This window comes from Nesoenas mayeri, assembly GCF_963082525.1.
Source record: "Nesoenas mayeri genome assembly, chromosome: 12".
NCBI classification, from domain to species: Eukaryota; Metazoa; Chordata; class Aves; order Columbiformes; family Columbidae; genus Nesoenas; species Nesoenas mayeri.
In genome coordinates, this window is record NC_137547.1 from 9,319,886 (window position 1) to 9,342,843 (window position 22,958).

General features: G+C 50.1%; 1 protein-coding gene across 1 annotated transcript in view; it reads right to left on the reverse strand.

Annotated features, from left to right (window-relative positions):
- Window positions 1-677: 677 nt before the first annotated feature.
- Window positions 678-22,958, reverse strand: part of JPH3 (junctophilin 3) — a 54,615-nt gene continuing 32,334 nt past the window's right edge. The window contains exons 3-5 of the mRNA XM_080352142.1: window positions 18,057-18,181; window positions 12,297-13,216; window positions 678-1,123 (exon numbers count right to left, since the gene is read on the reverse strand). Coding sequence (XP_080208268.1) covers window positions 1,043-1,123; window positions 12,297-13,216; window positions 18,057-18,181 — 1,126 coding nt within the window. The 3' untranslated portion in view covers window positions 678-1,042. The remainder of the gene's footprint in view (window positions 1,124-12,296; window positions 13,217-18,056; window positions 18,182-22,958) is intronic.

Sequence of the window (22,958 nt, forward strand, 5' to 3'; positions counted from 1 at the left end):
CCCCACCAGTCTGCTCCCCAGCATCTCGGTGCACGTGTGTGTTTGGGTTGGGATGCTCAAGTAACGCTGCTCAGCACCGCACGGTGATCAGCAGCTACTTAATTTGTGTTGCTGAAGGTACCTGCGTATTTTTGGGGGGAATCTGGGTACACATTTTTACCCAGGAGAAATGAGCTGTGAGTGAAAAGGAGCCCTGGGTGGTTTTGCTGCCTTGCGTGGGGGAGCAGCCTGGGGAGGAGTGAAGGCAGGAGGTGGTGGGGCTGCTGCTCACGCCTCATGTTCCCTATTCCCCTCCACCCCGAGAAATTTAGCAAAACACCAATTGCTGCTTTGTTTTAAAAAAACCCAAAACAACATAACAAAATGGGGCCCATTGCCCTCCTCCCATCTTTCACATCTAGATGGGGTTCCCGCCTTTCCCGGGCTCCTTCTCTTCTCCTTCTTACAGCCACATTGCTCCATTTGCAAACAGACAAGTAATAACAATACCAGTTGCCCAATTTTGTTTTCCTCTCCCATTTACTTTATCATTAAAGCTGTTGTGGATTTTCCTGGGAAACTCAGCCTGGAGCATCCCAGGACCCGGACACACAAAATCTTTCCATGGTCCCCTCATCTAGTCTCCATTTGGGGGTTCATTACTGTTGTTATGAATATATGGGTTTTTTTGGGGGGGAGAGGGGAAGGGAAATGAGGATTTATTTCGTTGGGATTCCTTCTCATCCTTTCCAGTGTTGGGGGGGCAGAGTGTTGATAGCATTTTGCCATGCCACACAGCATAGTGTTATACAAGCAAAGAATTTTGGCTAAAATCCAAAAAACATTACCCAGGAAAAAAGGCAAACTGTGAGTGAGACTCGATCATTTGTTGTTCTTCTGTGAAAAGACTCGGAAATTGTCGTAGGACGGTTCGAGTTATGATTTCTCCCTTTTTGTTCTTGTTTGTTTGGTGTATTTTTTTGTTGTTGTTTTTTTGTTGTTGTATTTTTTTTCTCCCATTCATACATGTAACTGTCATTTTTGCAAACAAGACAGTCTTGAATTAGATGAAAAAGTTAATAAACAAAATGGCGACTCCAATATTTAGTAAGATCACCATGACTACCAGGATTGGAGCTGAGCCCTGGAAGAGAAAGAGAAGTAGAGGAGTTAGAGGACACATTGAAAGTCCATGTGAGGTCGCCTTGTCCCTGGGTCCGGGAGGTCGCAGGGTGAGCAGACCCCAGAGAACACATTTACACCCTCCAGCAAACGATCCCGAAGTGCTTGGGGAGCCTCTCTGAATTTTTGCAGGCTGCTGATTTGGTGAGGAAGGTGTGAATGAAGATCTCCTGAAGGGGGATGAGGTGAGCGATGGGGAGATGCTGGGACTTAAACCCAGATCTTGTGCCTCCGTCACCGTGACAATAAACAGGTCACCCCTCAGTCTTTCATCTAAGGGTGATGTCCCAAAGGCAGACGCTTCATTCTGCAAGGACAGACACAAATCCCTGTCTTGTGTCACTGACAGGAATGACCTGGGCTCTGCCAGGAGCCCCTTTCCTCCCTCCCCACACTGACATCCCTGGTACCACTGTCCCTCACATGCCTGAGTGACAGCAAAGCTGCCAGACTTGACTTTTCAGTGCCACTTCTACACTTAACTTCCATCTGTTCTGAATCATAGAATCACTATATTTGGGACAGACCCTCAAGATCATCAAGTCCAACCACTACCCCACCCCAGCACTACCCGTGTCCCTGAGAACCTCATCTCCGTGTCCGTTCAACCCTTCCAGGGATGGCGACTCCACCACTGCCCTGGGCAGCCTGTTCCAATGCCCAACAGCCCTTTGGGGAAGAAATTGTTCCAAGATTCAACCTCAACCTCCCCTGGTGCAACTTGAGGCCATTTCCTCTGGTCCTGGCACTTGTTCCTGGGGAGCAGAGCCCGACCCCCCTGGCTACAACCCCCTTTCAGGCAGTTCAGAGATCAGAAGGTCTCCCCTCAGCTCCTGTTCTCCAGGAAAAGGAGAAATTTAAATTCTCATTTACCACAATAGACAATGTACACCAGCAAGTCTTGGGACAGACTCTGCTGTTGTGCATTAGAAAAAATGGCACGTAAGTCCCAAAGGGAGCTACTGACGCAGCATGTGCCACACAGGCACCTGGATTCACACCCACTGGACCCATCCAGTAAGGCAGCAGTTGCTTATGGATTCTCCCGGGTAATGAACATAGGAAATCTGGCCTTAAAAAAATAGCTAAAATTGGTTGCTTACCCAGGGTGGTCAATAAAAGGAAAAAAACTATATATATTGCATCATATAGCTGTTTGAGGATGGTCTCGAGGAGTCTTCAAAGGATATTTCCCACTGAACACGACTGCTTGTACAGGTCTCCTGATAACAGCAAAGGTCAGGCCAGTACCCAGTGGTCTGTGCTAAGGCTGCATTTTGGGAAAGCTCTAATAACCTTTCCTGAGGTTCCTATGGACCAAATTAAGTTCCTGGGGACTACATGGAAACCATTGCAGCAACAGCTGGTCCATGTCAGACACCCACCATGGGCTGGGTTGAATCATAGGATCATGGAGTAGTTTGTGTTGAAGGGACATTCCCAGCTCCCCCAGTGCCACCCCTGCCATGAGCAGGGACATCTTCACCAGCTCAGGTTGCTCAGAGCCCCGTCCAGCCTGGCCTGGGATGTCTCCAGGGACGGGGCACCTACTAACTCTTGAAGCACAGCCCATGAGCATCAAGGCTGCCAAGACACCTTGTGCTGGACCCAAGGAGGTTGTTGGACCCTACGAGCACCCCAGGAACAACGGGAAGAGGCCACCCTACCTTGGGACTGCAGACAACCCTCCAAGGCATCTTTTTGCAGAACACCGGTCAGGAAAAAAACCACCCCCCCCGCCACCTCATCCCTGCCATAAAACATTTGCCGTCACAACGCGTGAACGTGGCTCGCATCAGGGCGAGCGCGCGTGTGTGCAGGTAGGTGGTAGCTATTTCTCGGAGTAGCTGGTATCCTCGTCTATTCTTGCTGCAATGGAGCTGTGCCAGCTTTAATCGCTTGGAATGGTATAAATTATTTTCTCTATGTGCCTGTCCTGGTAACAAGTCTCCTGTGGCTGCTGGGTTGGCATGGGGCAGGGGTGGGTGCCCTTTTTCGGTAAGTCCTTGTACCACTCTGCAGAGCTGCTCGGAAAAAAAAAAGGCTCCTCGCTGTCCAGAGATGGTTTCTGTTCTGAGCAGGCTGATTCAGCTCGCATTTGGGAGTGGGTGGGAGCGAGGATGCTGGAGCTTGCTGGAAAAGCATATTTGTAGCTTAGCAACAGGGTCAAAGGAAGCCAACCAAATGGAGGGATTGCAGAGAGCCTCTCCTGGCAGCCAGGTATCCACGCCTGACTGCTTCCAGCAAATCTCTCCGCCTGCAACCACGCAAAGCCTTTCAAAGGCAGAAACCACCCCCCTGTTGCCAATCCTTCCCCCCCAGCCCCAGCCGGCTGCTGCCAAGTGCTGCGATGCGATGTGGTATTTACATTTGGGGGGTTTAGCTTCATTTCAAAAGATTATTGGGTTTTACGATTTATTTTTTTTTGAGCTCGTGTTAATATAATAACAGATTGCGAGCGATTATCGCTGTCATTGTTTCTGTTGGCAGGGCACCGCAGAGACACAAAAATGCATTTGGTTCCCTCCACCTCGCAGCCAGGGAGGATTTAACTGCTCTCGCATCAGCCTCCGTCCACTCGCCGTTTGGCTTCTCCTGCCAAAGCAGCAGCCACCATTCCTGCTCAGACTATTAGATCATTCCACTACCGTGAAGGAGGCAAAGTCGTGCACCAGCTGACACAAGCCCGGGGTAATCTGGACGCTGCTTTCTCCTCCCTGACAACAGGCACAGAGCAGGACCGGCTGCCTCTTCATTCTCTCGTGTTTGAGCTTTTACTCTCACAAGCACGGACACTTTGGGACGGAGCTGTTGGCCTGACCCAAATCCCAACCCTTTGGTACTTGTGTTCAGGGGATACTGATGGGAAGTGTCCTGGGAGGGAGCACGCCCTTCATATATACACCAGTACACCTCTCGTCTAGAAAAACGGGGGGAGAGAACAAAATAAGCAATGTGCAGCCACCCACTTGCATCAGCAGCAACTGGATTCACCTGCGGAAATGTTTTTGCTCGGCTCCATGCTTCAGTCTGCACCTATTTGCATCTTGCATCCTCCGTTCGATGCAGAGGCAGGAACAAATGCTGGCTTTGCTGCCGCATACGCGGGGTCTTCCACATTTGCCAGCAAATGCAGCCCAGAAATAGGATGACCTGGGAGGGGTCTCTGCAAACTGATCAGCTCAAATCTCACTGTCTAACAACCTACAAATTCTGCTTTTTTTTACAGTTCCCTCTCTTTAACAGCCTCTTCCCTGTGTGAACACCAACCCGGGCTCTCCAGGCAGCAACTGCAGGTCCGGCTGCTTCCCCCGGTGAGATGGTGGCAGCTGCTGTGGATAAGCAGCTTTATGACTCCGAGGCTTCTGTTTTAGCTCCAGTTACAAATCCTGCTGCACTTCTAAATGCTCACATCTGGCTTCTTTATAAGTTGTAAGGTCTTTGTGCCTTAACCTCTGCTCAGAGGAAACGCTCGCCCTTCTCCCCTTTGATGGGAGGATGTCCTGAGATATGTGTCATCCCATCCTAAGAAGCGATTCCCGCTCAGTGCAGAAGATGAATCACTTCTGAGTTGGGAAGAGCTGTTTTGCTGAGCCCAGCCTGGCAATAGGTCAGCGAACTCCCTTTTACTGCAGCCACAGCCGTGGTGTTAGAACTCGCAGCTCTTGCAGCTCCTCACGCCACACGCTCGTCCTCTACCGTGAGCCACTCGCCTTCAGAAGGAAGAGATATAACCCTTGGTTTGCAACTTTACATGTTGCTTTAGTAGTTCGGTGGTGCTTTATCTCATCTTTGGGCTTCTCAAGACTTAGAAAAGCCCAAAGGAATCCCTAAGGCCAGCGGTATCACAGGCTCTGGGGTGCTAGAAAGCCAGAGGTCGAGTTGATTTTCCAAGCCTGGGGTTTGTGTGTCACAGACAGCAAAGCAGCCTGCAAAGCTTTTCTTTTTTTAACTATATGTATTTTTTTTTTTTAGAAAGCTACAACACTCTCTTTAGCCCCGAAATAGCAGCGCTAAAGCGCTGGGAACCGCAGGGATTTGTTCGAGCTGCCCTGCCTGTCATTGCGGAGCCTCCCAGCGCAGTGCCCGCCAGTCCAGAACCCGCTTTACTGGGAAGCAGACGCCAGTTGGCAGCGTCCTCTCACCCAATTTTAGCTGTCTAAATGTTAGACATCTAGTCTGTGCTAACACCAGCTAGGCTGTCTGTAGACCAAGTGACGTGAGACGAATTCCACCCAGAATGGTAACCCAGCCTGGCTCCGGGAAAGGGAAAAATTAAATCAAGCTTTGGTGCGACTAAACATCATCCAGCGCGCCGGGCGATGGCAAATTTCATCTGGGCTGGGATTTTATATATTTTTGGTTTTTATAGTAAGATCCCTGGGCTCCTTGGTAGGAGGAAGGAAACATCTGCCAAGGATGGGCATGGTGCACCAGTAACAGCTTCTGCATCAACAGGGACAGTCTCCAAGGACTAAGATTTCCTTCAAAGTCTAGAGGGTTAGAACAGAGACCCAAATCCATAAAAACACTAAAATGTGAACAAGCCCTTGTTATGGTACAGGAGTAATAACTGCAATTATGACTCTAGAAGTAATGAGTGAAGGTTTCTTCCAGCCTGCGGTTTTTGGTACTTTGCAGCTCTGATGGTGGCTCCACTGTTTCTCCCCCTCTGTCTTGTTTGTTTTTATCCTTTAACTGTTGTGTAGCAACTCAGGAGTCTTACTGGGAATAGAAGGGACAGCTGGTTTACAAATACTATTGTAGCATAATTAATTTAAGCATTAACAATCCATTATTATCTGTTATTGCAGGGTACAAGCTCTGTCTCTGCCATGGAAACCATAGTGCAGGTTACCCAGGAATCCCTCTGGGATCTATTAAGTGTAATTACTAAGGACTTGGATCAGCAAAAAATATATATATGCATTGTTTTCCAGCCTCAGCACTGCGGAAAGTGCTGAAAACTTAGCAGCTCCGTGACGTTTGTGCTGAATTGTCACAGAATTGCCAGGAAGAGGCTGCTGTGAAACGGTTAAGGAGCGTTTAGCAAAAGAAACACAAGGGATTCACTTTGCCTTTTCCAGCGTGTTGCAGCATCTCCTGTGACTTGAGGAAGGAGCCCAGGAGATGCTGAACGTGTCAGAGGGACGGGCACTGGATACCGGTGTGTAACTGAGTGGGGGGTACGGAAAAACCTGCTTTTGCAGGAAAAAAGTGGCTAACGTGAACACAGGGATTTACCCCAAGATGGTGTCTCTTAATTTTTCTTTTTTTTTTTAATTTACTTTTTTTTGTGACCTCTGGTAGCTGGGAGCGAGCTGGATGTTTGGAACTATATGTCTATATGTTTGTAACATTTTTTTGGTTCTCTTGCAGTCAAAAGCTGGTGTTTGGCCCCAACTTTTTCAAAGCTGGAAGATACAGAGTTGGGCTCAAAACCCTAAAATGGATCCGGGCTGACAGGAGCAATGTCAGCGAGGTGATCTTTCCAGGTACATCAAAGGGCCCCCGACACTAAAAAGGTTTTAAAAGGACCCTGTCAAGTTAAACATCACATTTCTGTCTGAACATTATTTACCTCGTGTTGTTACAAGTAACGCCTGCGGTGTCTGTACATGAAAGAGATTAGAGGATGAACAGCTTCCGATTATTATTTATTTCAAAAAGAGACAACCCCCAAACGGTTTGTGCCTGTGACAGCTCTTCCTGTGCATGGAGGATGCTCAGACCTGGCTCATTTCTAAAGGAGTGATGGCAACTGCAGGACTGATCCTCCTTATTCCCATTTAATTATAGTTGATACCTGTATGGACATGTGTATGTGCCACGGCCCTTTGAGATTGCGGTTTGAATCTGTTTGGTTGAGATGAGAGAAATAAGGAAAACCCAGACTCGCCTGTGTGAGGAGACCTGGGGAAGGCTCCTGCTGGGGAAAAAATAATAATACTGGAAAAACCTGAAGGGGGAAGACTGAGAAGATCACAAGGATAACCCACAGGGTTCAGTCCCAAGGAGGCTGATCACAAAAAAGTCCCCAGACCCCTTTGCAGCAGACTGGTCCGTAGATAGAAGGGAGCATCTCCATGCATGGCATCGAACCTGATCTGAGACGCAGGTGAAGCTTCATCACTCAAACAGCGGATGCTTGTTGGGGACAGAGCAGACATCCAGCTGTTATTTTTATCTCATTTTAAACCCTCAAGGGCTCAAGGTGCCCAACTTTTCTTAAAAAAAATAACAACCAAACCACTCTACCCGAGGTCAATCCCTTCAAGAACAACCTTGCAACCGCTGGAAAAAAGGAGCATCCGTCGCTGGCATCAGCAGGGAGGTGCCGTTTCTGGGGTAAATCACTGTGCTCCGTCCCCCCGCCTCGCTCCATCCCTGCCCAGCACTGCCTGCAGATTGGCTGCTCCTCCTCCCTTTCCCCAGCGACAGCAAAAACCTGCTCAGAATATCTGGATGGTAAATACGCCCCTTGCACAGCGAGCGAGCAAGGAAGATGCTGCAGCTGCTGGAATCCTCCCCAGCGGGTACCGGGAGGTGACACGGGGGGTCTCTGAGATCCCCAACCCAGCAGACGCCTCCAAAACTCCATTTGCTGCAACTGTTTCCCCTGGTTTGTTTCCAATAAGAGGCAGAACCAGAAGCAAACAGCTGAGACCATGGAGATTTTATCCAACGTGTGACAATCGGAGAAAATATCAGGGGTGGCCGGGGTGGGGGTTTATTTGGCTGCTGCACTGTGGTCGAGCTTTCTCGATGAGATGAGGCAGGGGGATTTTTAAAGGGCCAAGTCTCAACCCTACTCACATCTCCATGGTGCCTTTAGTGAGACCATAACGTGTCCCTAGAAGTCTCCATCTAAACACCCGCGATTGCTCCCGCTAAATGAGGACAGGAAGATGAATCAGGCTCCGTTCGTGCCTGCACACTGGCCCTTCCCACTGGCGTGCTGAGGTTCTCTCTGCCTAAACCACTTCTTATCCCTTTTAGCAGCTGCAGATGTTCAGCACCTGCAGAAAAGGAGATATATTCTTTTTTTTTCTTTTCCTCAACCCTAAAAATGTGATGTGTTTTGTGCTGATGGATGAAAGCGTCGCTGGCATTTCAGAAAGCCTCTTTCCCTTTCCAGTGCCTCAACAATTCCTTTTTTCCTTTCCCGTTTTAGATATTTTCAAAGGCTCTAGGAACCTGTGAAGCGTTCAGGCACCGGCTTGAGCTTTGCGTCTCTTAAGGCCGGAAAAGATGGTGACGTTCACGTAAGTCCCTTAATCCGACAACACTGACACTGGTCCTGGTGTGTTGGTTCCATTTTCATCTGCCCGAATGGTGACAAGTGATGTGACTTTGTTCTGTGTGTGCAGGGGTCAGTGCACACAGAGACACAGAAAGATCAGGTGGCTTTAAATGGAATTTTAAAGCGTTTGTATGACTGTAGCACTCGCTTGATGATCCTGAAACCCCAAAGTCCCCTGATAGCGAATACCAAGCAGTGCTGAATTTCATCAATGTTATTGAGCGGTGGCCTCAAGAAATGACCTTTATAAGAGCAATTTTCAATTACTGATGTGCAGCCCCAGTGAAGGGGAGTTCTGGGAACCTTTTTTAAGGGGTTGGTGAAAAATAACTGAGAAGAACAAAGTTCCTGTAGCTCATATAGCAACCTATACCTCTGACTCCAGAGGACTGCATCCCCATCTGGGCACACATCACAAGAGGCTGGACACCAAAGGACCCCCCCAGCTGTTCCAGCCTCATTTCTAAGACAGAAATCAAGAGCTGTGGGGAGAGAAGTGATAATTTTAAGACTGTATTTTTGCAAGACCTGCATCCTCACCCCATTCCTGCCCAAAGCTGGAGCTGCCACTCCAATGCAGAGCCACCCCACTGGGCTCTTTGATGGTGTGTGTAGAGCTGGTTTACAGCAGATTATTTTTAAAATGAGCTAACCTGTGAGGATGACCTCAGTTCTGTGCAGGAATACTCCAGGTAGGCCAAAAATATCCCTCCCCAGCTAAGAGCGTCCTTCCCGCTCGCTGGCAGGCACCTTCCTGAAACAGCCCCACTGCCTGGGAGATGAGAACTGTGGGTTAAATCCTTCCCCCTAAGCCTTCCCCTCCTCTTCAGGGACTCACTACACTTGGCAAAGTTGGAAATGCTTTGAGATCCTCGCTGGCAGGTGCAGTCGAGGTCACAGCGTTAGGCAGGAGTCTGGGACACAAATCACCGCACCTCCCGTTCCTGTCCTGCACCTCCTTCATAGAGTCATTTTGGTTAGAAAAGACCTTTAAGATCATCGAGTCCAACTGTTAACCCACCCCTGGCACTACCCCATGTCCCTGAGAACCTCATCTCTGCATCTGTTCAACCCCTCCAGGGTCGGTGACTCCCCTGCTCCCGTCCCACCACCCCCTCCCTGCCAGGCCGCTGGAACAAAACCCTGCGAGCACGGTGCAATTCTCGCTAGAACAAATTGTTGCTGGCATTGTAGGTTATTTAAATCCACATATTATCTCTTCCTCTGTATTACATTAGCTTCCTCCCAAACCTTCGCCATCTGTTCCACCCTCGGTTATGAATGTGAGAAAACTGAACATGCTGCTTCACAGCTACAGCACTTAAAAAGTATGATGTGCATCCTAATGGCTTTGCCATGCGCCTTTACATGCAGGCTGTGCCCCTTTGTTATTGCCCAGGATTCATTTGAAATAGCCATTAATGTTGAATTAGTGGCTATTTACCTCCAGCATCGCAGCTCGAGCCCTCCTCCCTGAGCGGGAGGTTTATGTCTGATGGGTCAGTGATTTTAACTTGGGTGCTTGGGGAGAGACACCAGGTTGTGCCAACGATCTCTCTGAGGAATGCTGGGCTCTCAGCGAGGAGAAATGATGGTTTCATTCCTCCTTTGGGACCCGTGTCCAGGTGGTGGATGCCCCATCCCTGGAGACATCCCCGGCCAGGCTGGACGGGGCTCTGAGCAACCTGAGCTGGTGAAGATGTCCCTGCTCATGGCATTGGGGGAACTGGATGAGCTTTGAAGGTCCCTTCAACCCAAATTATTCTGTGGTTCTATGATTTTATGATTCTATGTCTCTCCCAGCTCCCTGCCGCTGCATGAGGTCACATTATCAAAGGTGCTGGACCATCTGCAAGTCCCACAGACTTCAACAGGGTCGATGTCGGTGCAATTACTGCTGCTGCTTTTCCCCTCCGAAAGCCTGTCAGGTTCCTAACGCTGCCTGTCATGTCTCGAGTGCTTCACAGGCATCTCCGCCAGCAGGTAAGGACAGCCCGCTCCGGCCCGGCACTGCTCACTGCTGTGTGCTCAGGGCTGGCATCACTCACAGCTTTTTATTTTTCTCTCCTGGACTGGCAAGATGTGTCCTACGGTGCAGTCCGCTGGCAAAACACACTGTGTTCAGCTCTTCTGAAATGCTGTGTGGGTGATTTCAAGCCTGCGCTGAAAGCTTGCAAGATGAATAGGAAGGCAGAAAGCTCCAGGGCTGTGTGTGGGGGTGATTTATCCACCGCCACAGCAGGGGAACGGTGGCGGATCTGTCGGTTGGTCCTTCCTGCATCTCGGCTGCTCACGGGCTGCGGGTGCTGCTGCTCCCTCTCCCTTTGCTGCAGGTGCCGACACTTTTGCTCTGCTGGCAGAGCTGTTGGCGGGGCTGGAGGAGCAGGGATGCTGTAGGTATGGCAACGGTAATCAGAAATGAGGGACCACGATGCCTCTAGCTCAAACTTTCAGCATGATAGACAAATGTCATTTCAGTGTCATGATCCCTGTCTCCCAAGCATCATTTTCTGCTGCCCTGACAGGGGGATTTAACATCTTTCTTCTGCCGGAGCCTGAAATGTCACCGCCTGAGTTACACATTTTGCTTCTGTTGTGCAGGTCTGTGCTGGGCGGTGGGACATCCAGCAGCATGGGACCAAATGAGAAGAATAAGTGAGGAAGCTGCTCTCAATGGTAAGCCCAGAAACGATCAAAAAAGGGCTGGAAAGGACCTAAAAATCGCACAGCTCAGCCTTCTCCCAAGGCAGGTTGGGCTGTATCCAAGCAGTATCTGAGCTGCAGGTTTCAAACCACCTCCTCCCGCCACCATGGCCTCCCTAAGCAATTTATTCCAGCCCCCAATTCAATGGGAATGGCTAAAGGCCAACCACTGCCTTGGATGCTTGAATTTAAGCCCATTAATTCTGTTCACTGAGAACAGATTATTCCCTTCCACTTTGCAGCAGCTGTTTTGTGTGTTTGCAGATCACTCTGTCTCCTCCAGCCTGAACACCTTCAGCTCTTCTCAGCAGCCCAACGTTAATGCCCAACACGTCCTTGTCCCTCACAAAACGAGGAGCCCAGGCCTGGATGTCTCACGAGGGGTGAGACGTGATTGTGCTCTTCCAGTATGACGATCTGGAAGGTGATCTGTGATACCACCCTGACCTGCAGAGCTCTAACAGCCCACAACCCTTGCTGTACTCACTCAGCGCTTTCCCTGCATATATACTCTTCCTGAATTGCATCCCCTTGTTTGCATTTTGCCGAGACCCTTTGAATTGCATCCTCCCTCAAGGGGCTTATATCACCTCCTGGCTCAGCAGCATCCACACATCAAAAAACCTGAGCGGTATTGCCCAGATCAGGACAGAAAAAGCTGAGCAGTGTCAGCTCAGGAATGCAAACCCTTTGCAACGTCCCCTGCTCCATGACCATGGCTCCCTCCTCCACCTGGGTCAGGTCTCCCATACAATACGGTGACAAAGCCGCTGTTTCAGCACACGGAAGCATAACCAACACCTCGCTTATTCCTGCAGCTTTTCCACCAGGCGAATGCTCGAAACCCCAGCAATAATATATTTCTATTGCTGGCCCTGGATTGCAAAACAAACTCAAACTTGCCCCAGCGAATAACCTGCTGTTCCCACCAAGACGTTCTGCAGAGAAAACCCCACACCAGCTTCCAGCAGAGGCTGTTACGCGGGATGGGAGAAGGAAGGGGATTCAAGACAAAAACCCGCGATAATTCAGGTTCAGCTCTGCAATACCACAACAGCTCTGCAATACCACAACAGCTCTGCACCGGGTTCCCCGGCCAGATTTCAACACACAATTTTTGCCTACTTACCGTACTGGATTTGAGCGCATCCCCATTGTCCTCTTCAGATTCTAGTGCAACAGGTAAGGATTTCTGTGGCGGGGAGAAGGTTAAGTCCCACCTTAGTAGCCGAGGTTCAGCTTTGTCCCCGAATCTCAGGTTTTCCAGTTTCTGCACCGTGGGCTCGGCAGAGGAAGCTGGCCTGAAATTCTCTTTGTTCTGGGACTTAGACCTCAGTCTCTGAACCCCGAAGCCCCGCTCTTCCCCGCGGTGGTCGTCAGCCATGCTCCGGCAGGGTCCTCCTTTGCTATAATGTCTTTTTTGGGTGTGAATCTCTTGCATATAAGAATCCATCCTCATGAGGGGCTTCATCTCCATCTCGTAGTTGCTCATTTTCTCCTCATCTAGCTCAAGCAGTTTGGAGCTCCCTGAGCTGTGGTTGTGGGACCTGTGGTGGGAAGTCCACGAAACCGTGGCCGGGGAATCTGTCCACCTCTCTCTTTGCTTGTGGTTGGAGGCCGAATGTTTGTGTCCTCCGCTCCGACCTCTGTAATCTTCAGGGACGGAGCTCGACCCCAGCTGCCCGCTGCGCAGCGTCCCGCTTCTCACGCCGCGCGTCCCGCCGACCTTCTCTTCGCTCCAGCTGTTGGGGCGCAGGTAGTCCCCGCCGCGCCCCTCCAGCAACATCTGGATCTCCCCACCCCTCTCTTCGTCCACCGAGACCTGCCGGGAGAAGTGGGCGCCCTTGTTGCGGCCGGCGGGGCCCAGGGGCGGCGTGGAGGAGGGACTGGCGGGGAAGCTCTGCAGCGGGCTGTCGTCGGGGGTCAGGTCGGATGGGGTGGTCCCTTTGCGGTACAGCTCGGGGCTCTCTTGCTGGAGAGGCGTCCCGGTGGAGAGGACCTCGATGTCATCGCTCGAGTTCTGGCGCTTGGGTCTCTGGCATTCGAGCCCTTTTTTTTGTGTGCGTGTAGTTCAGAGAAAAAGGAGAGAGGGAGAGAGAAATGCAACAGGGTTATTTCTGTTCTGCAGGGCAGCCACCAGGTTTTTTAAGTCAAAGAACAGGACTGAGAGGGTTGGGAAACCACAGGGCAAGGTCAGGGCAGTAGCGGTAAAGCACAATAAACAGTTTCTGCCACTATACCAAGAGAAAAGGCAACATCTGTTGGTTTTACACCAAACCTACTGTCAACCCCAGCACCCATGGAGCCAGCGGCTGCAGCCCGGCATGGGGAAATTGGTTTGGCACCAGCTGCCAGCGTTGTCGAGACGCTGTTATTGTGCACTAAGGTTGTGTTCCTCCACTGCTGGAAACACAAGAGCTACCAGCTCTTTTAGAAACCACCTGGCACCCCCGTGACTCTGATTCAAACGGGCTCAACAGCGGCTGCTCCTTTAGTGCCCGCGGTTCTCGCCGTCCCTGCTGCCACTGGGCACCCGCTTGCTTGGGGACACGTGTGGAAAACCGTGTGGACGTATTACAGGTAAAAGGACTCACAATAGTTTTTCAGCCTCAGTGATATGGGGAAGCGGTTCACGATGCAGAACTGGGGCAGGTGTGCAAGCTTCCCATTTAGAAAAAAAAAACAACCCACAAATCATATAACAAACAAGTTTCCTGCTTCAAACAGACACCGAGGCAATGGGAATTTCCCCACTCAGCTCCCCTTGCTGGACCACACACGGGCCGTCGTACCTTGCATGTTTAGGCAGGATTAAAGCAGCACGTCCAGGGCTACATAAGTACAATATACATCATCATCTTATCTTTACAGTGCTGAATGCACATCCTGCCCTTTGAGCCCAGAGCGCAGCCCAGACGATGCCTCCCTGGGGACAGGCACTTCAAGAGTGGCTGAGCATCTTCTGCTGGAGGTGACCAGCTGGTAAGAAACATGTCGCTTCTCTGAACAATTGAAAAAAAACCCCTGCAAGTTATTAATTATTGATGAAACACCGAATTATTTCAAGAGAGTGCAAGCTAATAGTGGTTAATTCTCATTTTACCCTCTCAAGGCATAGTTGTTCCCAGCTAAAGCCGTGCTAAATTACGTGAATAATTTGATAAATATATTAACTGCCTAATGCCCCTGAAATGCATCTAATTGCAATTGCTATGGCTAGACAAGAAATGAGTCTCAAAAAAGAAGAACTCAATTTCTTACCACGGTTTAAAAATAAATGCTCTGAGGCGCCTGCTCTAATCTCTTCACTTCTGCTGAGTAATTTTCTCTATCGCATCTTCTTGGGGAGCTGCTGCCGCCGGGATGTGTCTGTGTGTCTGTGCCCTCGCCCACAGCCGTCCCCGCATCCCACCGCTCCCTGGTCCGGACACACGCAGGAGCATGGGGATGGGTGTCCCATCAAAGCACTTGCAGGGAAAGTAAATGGTAGCAAGGCTTGGAAATTTCTTACAGAAGCAATTTCTCTACGGGAAATTAAGTCTTTTAATGACTGGGTGTTTGGGTTTTATTTTTTTTTTTTTAATTTTATTTTTTGTTTTGGTTTGGTTTTTTGTATTATTTGCCACGGAAAATTCTGTTTGTGTTTTGAGATAATACTCAGATATAGTTCGGTTTGAGTTTGTTCCCTATGTCTCTGTTTGTCTGCGGGAGACTGAAGCTCCTGGGATTTATCTGGAGCCCACGAGCAAGACTCGTACTGGTGGGAAATTGTGGTGAAAGAGGCAGGTGGAGTTCACCCCCTCCATTTTTATGCAGCATAACTGTCTCTAGGGAAAAATACAGACTGATTTTGTGGCTGTTGTTGAGATGTTCCCATTCCAGCCACCTTCCTGTTTCAAAGTAGGGAACTGAGGAAATAAATGGCTTTGTATGAGAAAACCGTAAAGCCAGTTATTGAAACAGGCTCACTCAAGACTTGGGATGTCCCTGTTCATCTTGGGCTGGAGGTGCAGGGACTGGAAAGCTTCCCACCAGCTTCGGTGACCCCAATGGAACAACCAACCACAGCCTTGCTACACCCGCTGCTCCTGCATTTTAGCTCCAACCCCAATCATCCCTGGCCCCCACAGTCCCATGATGGAGGTGAGAAATCCCAACAATGCTCTAGCATCCTCACCCCAGACACCCACAACAGGAACCACGTTATTAAGCTCCCTGTCATCCTACATCTCTCCTACCTGGGCCTGCAACGAGCTGAGCTAATTCCACCTCTCCATGGGTTAATTGTCTGAGTTTTGGCTCACAGACAAATGGGATGGAAATGCTGCGGCACGGCTGCCCCTCCAGCCCCGGAGCCCGCAGGCGTTTCCTCGCAGAGGAACTCAACAGATGCACGGTGCTGTCTTGCCGGCTTTCGACACCCGAGGATGTGCAACAATTATTCTGAGCTAAAATTAGTTGCCGAGCACGTGATGTTCCTGGAAAAACAGTTGTGAGAGCGCGAAGGAGGGCACAGAACACCAAATCTGGATTTCCAGCAGGACCGAGGCAGCCGCGATTGGCCGTGGCATCTTCAAAGCCAAGGACATGTCCCTGGGCGCTGCCGTGACCCTGAAGAGCCACGGAGGGGGTTCAGGAATGGTGCTGAGCTCCTGCCTCTGCCACTGACATGCTGCCGTCACCTTGGGGGAGTCACTTCACCGGCACCAAGCAGCCCGTGGGCAGACAAGCCATGGCCAGGAACCGGGGAAGCACAACCACAGTGACCATGACAGGGGCATGGATGAACCCCCAGCGGACAGAGGTGGAAAAACACAGGTGAGAAGGTGATAGAGGGCACTGAGCAGGGACTTGTTTTTGCCTTTTCCAGGTAAAGGCCTTGGTGCATCTGGGGTTGCTGGAGCCAGTGCCTGCCAGTCCGGAGTCTTTGTTTAAACAGAGGCTGTGCTGCAGGGATGCTCTGGGTCAGGGCACCTGGGGGGCTGACGCTGGGGTGAGCACAAACCCCCTTGTGGTGCTGTGAAGGTGGGTGGCACACACCACACACAACAGTGTGCAAAATGGGCACATCCAGCACCATGATGCTGTGCAAGGGGGGCACATCCAGCACCCACAATGCCATACAAGGGGGGCACATCCAGCACCCACAAGGCCGTGCAAGGGGGGCAGGTCCAGCACAGTGCGGCATGGCAGCAGTTCACCCTGTCCCTGCTGCAACCCCCTCAACCGGCCACCCCTCGGCAGATTGGCAGCCCGAGGTTACAGGGTCTGCAGGGCGACGTGGCCGCTCACAGCTATTATCTGCCTGACTTGGTCCACGGCTGCATCCAGGTTTCCTGACACATCTTGGATGGTGTGTTTGTTTTTTAATGTGCTCTAAGTGGAAGCTCCTTCCCCCCCGCTCTTCACTCACACACAACCCACCCAGATGTGAGCACCAGAAACACAATCCCCAGCACAAGTCAAGCACCATGTCCCCATCTAGAAGCTAGTAAAAAATGTATTACCTAAAAATATCTTTTCAAGAGGTGATTTAAAACAGCAAAGTCTCTTGGCAAGAGGAAATGGAGATGAGGAATATCTCAGGGCTGAAGGAACCCCTGGGACTGCACAGCCCTGCGAAAAAGCTCAGATCTCCGATATACAAATTGCATCTCTGCAAGAGGAGAAATGCCAAGGGGTGTTTGAACAGGGCTGTGCGTGCTCAGCTCTGCATCCTCTGCTCCCCAAAATGCCTGTCCACACGTGGCCATGTCCTGGATGGGTTTGCTACATGCATCACCCCAACTTGGGCAGCTTTGGAGCCAGACCTCAAAACCCGGCTGGCTCATTGCTGCCGAGCCGTGGGATGCCCCTGGCCACCTCCACAGCTGCGGTTAAGTGAGGACTTGTACATGGGCTGGCTGGTCCGAAAGATGCAATGATCCCTTTTTCCCGGCCTCGGGGAACGGCACCACCAACGTGAGTCACCGGCACCAACCCCTGGAGCGATGAAGCTGAATGAGTAATCTTCAGTTACAGAGCTGGAATGGCTAGAAAAATAATGACAGACGCCTCCTAATGAGGGTTTGGTGCAGGGAAACTTTTGAATAAAACCATTCACATATATTAATTGCTATGTTAATTATTGCTGTGGGGACTTGGAGCTTTCCACTCCCACTCGAAGCAGCTCCTCTCGCTCTCGGACAGACACAGCCACCGTGGGGTGAATCCTGCCCGTGCATCCACTCGCTACAGACCCTGCCTGACTGCGGCTTCGCTTCGGCTTCTTCCTACCCAAACCTCATGTCAACAAGCAAAAATTTGGACAAACTGGCAAAAAAAAAAGCCGAAGAAAATGGAGGAAGGAAAAGCCACTGGGTAAATCTCAGACATACATTTTCCCAACACCTTTGCACACACATACGACCAATTTGCATGCCCAAGTGAAGGATTAGGTACCAACATGTGCCAGCCCAGCTCTGCAAGCCGAAGTGTTCAAAACAAATCATGAACCATAAAAGCCACGGGGGCAAAAATCAGTGACCGACCTCCTCTGTGATCTCTTGTTGGCATTTTGCTTTCAGAGCTCTTGGGTTTTTTCTGTGCAACCATCAAGGACTACAAGTTAGAAAATTAAGGTATTTTGGTGTGAAATGAGGACATCCCTGTAATGCTAGGACTGCAGTGGGAGGAAGAGTTGAATATTGAAAGTCTTGTGCTAAAACCCCCAAAAGCTGCTGTTGCAGGGTGGTTTCCCAGTGAGGACTGGGAGCTGTGGGCACTGACGAGCCCCCGCGCAGGGCTCGTGTTAGGGGATTTTGGGTCTTGCAGGGCTGAGAGGGGCAGAGAGCGGCACGGGGTGCATGTTGCGTCCACAGGGCCGGCCGGCACAGCGGCACATACTGACCGTTCTCCCTGTGCTGGAAGGAAGGCGAAAACTCTTTGGCAGTGATCCTGGCGATCCGCGCCTCCTCCTGCGCTTTCTGCGCCGCCGTCACAGCCGCCTCCGCCTTGGCCCTGGAGTGAGAGGTCCTGCAAGGTGACCAGAGAGACAAGGACCACGTTAGACATCTTCCCTCCACAGAGAAACCCAAATTGTCTCCCCAAAACTCTTTTGCTCTAACCCCCTTTGGAGAAGCCAGGAGCTTGGGCTTGTTCGGGGTGGGTGATGTTGCAGTGATAACATGTTCATGCACTTCTTCTCAGTCTTCAAATCACCTGGGCAATGTGGAAATAGGGACAGGATGCTCTGTGCCCCTGGGGATGGTCCCCTCCATCATGCATCCCTCCGAGGGGACCCCAGCCCCCCAACCTCTGTGTCCAACCCCCGTGAGCCTCTACAGTTCAAGGCCTGAATTTAAATCCAGTGGGTTTCTTCTTTTAATTAAAACCATTTGCTTTTGGATGAAAAAGCGAATATTTCCACCCCCTCCATGACATGTTTTGTATAAAACACTGGATGTAAATACAAGTGCGGTTTGTCACCGAGAGCAGATGTAGGAGTGGGGATTTGCCATCAATACTGCCTCTAACACCCCTTAATGCACCTTTTTGGGGTGCAGATTTTTTCACTCTGGATGAGCAATCATCCCCTGCGTACACCCATTACTGGCGATTCCCCAGACACTTGTATTTGATGATATTTCACCCCATTGCTCAGGATTTACACCCTCTCACGCAGCCCCATCCCTGCGAGCATCCTTTGGAGGCCGGTTTGCCCCTTTCCCTTAGCTAAGCTATCGAGGCACTTCAAAAAAACGCCTGTTCCTATCCACCCTGCTGCAGGCTGCATTATAAATAACTCAGCTGATTTATTTTCCCTCCAAAATCAGGCCCTCCATCTCCTTTAATCTTTTTTTTTTCCTGCCGCTCTCTGAATTCCCTCTAATTTTTCGACAGCTGCTCGGAGAGGAGTGCCATTTCTGACAGCCTCCTATAAATGGAAAATCGGGGCAGTGATGTGCCTGGAGTTGCATCGTGCGGCACAAGCCTGGGATACAAAACCACCTTTGCGAGCATCTGTGCGCCGGCACCTCCTTGAGCCCGGGCGAGACGCCTGGTCCTTGTTCCCAGAGCTGACCTGTCACTTGTTTTCAAGTGCTGACAAGTTGCCTTTGCTCTAATAAGTGCTTTATTTATATAAATTGGCTGCTTTGTAGCCAAGGAAGCAGATACGACCTGTTCTCCTGGAGCTATTGAAGGTGGTGGAGTGATGCTGTCGCCGTTCCCATGGGTCCAACGCAACCAAAAAAATGGTTTTAAATGTCTTTTTACCCACCCTGTCTCCAGCTCTCACTCTGCTCCACACTCACGCAGGGTTGGAGTAGTGGACAAGCCCAGCACAGCCCCATCCCATGGCAGATATCCCAGCTCAGCTCTTTCAGGAGGAGCAGGGATGCCCCAAGCAGGAGCTGCAGCAAACTGCTGAGAGAGAAGGCGCAAGCTGATTCCATTTTTGGCATAAACGTGGTCAGTGGGAAAAGCTGGGGCATCAGACCCACCGAAAAACCACTCCAGTGCTACGGACAGTGCCACCTGAAGATTAAAGTTAAGATGCTGACTTTGAGGTTGTTAAAACAGCATCTTCCACAGGGGCTTCTCAGTGATGTGGATGTCGGGTCCTGAAGGTCCTCCATCCGTTTGTCCCTCCTCAGACTGCTCAGGCAAGGGACCATCCCTCCCATACACAGTTATACAGCAGGCTGCCGGTCCCCGCTGGCCTCGTACAAGGGATTAATAATGTCTAATAGTGTCTGGACTGAACTCAGCAGGCAGGATTACATGCTGCCTCCCCGGAGATGCCACCGCAGGCACTTCTCTGTCACTTCTTGCCAGGGAAGGAGGCCGGACAAGCTGAAAAGCAGCTTGTGCCACTTGCAAGGGTCCTGGGGACACATGAAGGCGCCTGCAGAGCGTGAGGTTGTGCTGGGAGGGCACATGTGGAGCCACCAGCCATGCTCCCCTCTCCAGCATCCATCCCCTCCCCTTTTTTCACCAAAATGGGTCAAAATCATCATTCCTGGGGGAGGGATGGATTTCCATCCCCGGAAAACTTGCTCCCAGTGACTTCTGGACTAGTCCATCCCTGTGGGCTCCGGGATCAGCCCAGGAAGAGCAGCAGCTTGGGGCTCTGGCCTAGAAAGAGTTAAAAATCAATCACATTAATTAAGCCATCTCCGATCTAAAATATACTCAATACCCACAAAGCGGATCTAACGTTGAGCGCTGCACAGAGGCACAGGCAGGCTTAATTGTTTGTAATGCTCTCTAAGATGCTTGGAGGAGAGGCGCCGTCGGAGTGAAAAGCAGAATTATGGTGATCTATACGTTGCATAATAAAATACATAAGTATTCCCAAATAGATGCAAGTAATCCAGTTAGTGCTCGCATGACTTTGTCACATACTAAATTTAACAGCTGTCTCCTTTATATATGCCTGCTGCTCGTAGCGTGCGCTAAATCTTAATTCCCTAGCTAATTGCTTGAGTTTATTTCCTTGTAAAGCGGGTCTTTCTCCACAACACATAGACGGGGCTTGATCTAATCACTCTTCTCCTTTTGCTGTAAGCGCTGCTATGAATATTTCCCAGACAGAGGCACCATCCTGGAAACCAGAGTCAAAATAAGGCTGGATCCTTCCCTACAGATCCATCATGGCTGGAGGAGGCTGGGGATGCTCAGGGGTGGAAGAATTAAACAGATCCTCTTGCATTGCTCCTTCCTGACCTCCTGTGGTGTCCTCCATCTCCTAATGAGTTGTTTGCAAGAGGACCTTGTCCTTATCATCTTGCCCCAGCTGATTACAAGTTGCACATCAGCTCAAAGGTGCTCAGCTGGGTTTCATCTGCCATCAATGGATGAGAAGGGGAGAAGGAGTGACAGATCCCAGTGTGATGGAGATGCCCAGAGCTCTCTGAACATCAGCACACCCAAGCGCAGAGGGACTTTTGAGGATGGTTCTAACCTCTAAGTGACATTTTAGTGCATTTGGCCATCCAAGATGAACTGGGGGAGGGTGTTTTGGCAAGGGATGATGGTGGGAGGTGGTTTATAGCTCTCAGGACCCAAGGGTCTGGTCTGAGTTGGGGCAGGGTGTCCACGCTGGGACTGGCTTGGGCTATTTGATTTATGAATTGTTTTGCCCAGCTGACTCATTCTTCTCGGAGGATGACGAGGCAAGTGGTCAAACTGGCAAGAAGAGCTGGCAAGAGGCAGGGAAAAATCCCAACCAAACAGATTTCTGTAAATCTTTGCAGATCTCTTGTGATTTGGCCAGAACTGATAAGGGAAGGGATAATACCTACGAGGGGTTCGTAATGCCAAGTTTATCAGCTCCGGCTAATCTATAAGAAGCTGGAATAAACTGATTTGCAAGGAAACACTTGGCTTTTTAGGAATGCCAATGGAGACTCTGACCTGGATTTGCACGAGTGAAGAGCTCCTGCTGCAAACCTCATGCTCGAGGCTAGTTTAGCCAAAAAAGGGTGAGTTCCCAGCAAAATCTGTGGCACCTGAAGGTTTCATGAAGAAACGAAGCAAAATTAAAACCAGACAAGGCTTGAGTGGTGTTTAGGTTAATGGATTGCATTGGCAGAAGAACAAACAGAACAAACTGCTTAAAAGTTAGGCCTGAAATTAGAGCAAGTTTATGGACCACCAGAAATTTAACCAAGCAAAGGTGGGTCTGTTCAGGAGTTGTAAGCCCAATGCCTGTATTTGCAGAGATGGTACGTGGTATCCAAGAAAACCTGTTTTGCTTCTGAATCCTTCACCGCCATCCAACTTTCTTTGAGCACAGGGGTAGTGCAAATGGTGAGATGGAACCAGACAAGGGATTCGCCTTCCTTGTTGCTTTTTTCTCGTGTAGTCCTGTATGAAAAACAGGCTCTTCTTTAATAAAAACCAGGTAGCAGACTCTTTGAGTGAAAGTATGTTTGGGGCAAAGGCAGCTGTGTGCTGGACACAGGGGGAAATGCACGTTATTTGTGGTTTGAATGCAAAAAAAAAGCATCACATGGGCAAGATTTCTGGAACAGAAGGTCTGTTTTCCCAAATTCACATGGCAGCTCTTGCTGGGGCATTTCCCTCCTTTTGCAAGCGAGCTCCTTGCTTCTCCGATGTCCCCGTGAACTCCAAGCTCAGCCAAGGGATCCCCTCCTTGGTGTGATGGAGGCTTGACAGGGAAATATGAAACTGCTGCTTTATGGAGGGTAGGTTTTGGGAGATCCCCAGCCCTTCTCCATCCCATGCCAAGAGCTGGTGGAAACCTCCCCTGAGCAATCCAGATAGTCCCAACTCCTCGGCACAAACGAGATCGCAACAAGCCTTAAACCCTTTGCTCAAGTTTCAGCAGGCAATCAGGGTTTAAACTTTTCTACCTTGACTTTGGACCTACAAATTGACCCTCTTGCAAGTCAGACCAAAAAACCAAGCTCCTGGTGAACACAATAGGGTTTGACGTCTTTTCTCCCTTGTTTTCAATTTCTCTGCTTAGATGGAGAGGCTGGAGGGATGGACAGACTGATCTAATTGTTCAGAGCTCATAAATGAAGTGAGAAAGTTGAGATCAAAGGAAAAATATTAAAACTATTATCAAAGCCTCCTACCACATAGAAGGAGAAAGCCCTGTGCTCCATATTGTCATGGAAAACATGCAAACTCGCCACATGTTGTCTTTGCATTTGGGCAGATGAGCACTGGCTCATCAGCAAGGATGGAGTTAATGAGCCTGTGAGCTCATCCTTGGACATAATGAACAGCCTCAAGTTTTCCTAAGGGGCCAGGCTGGCTCCATTGGATTCACTTTGTC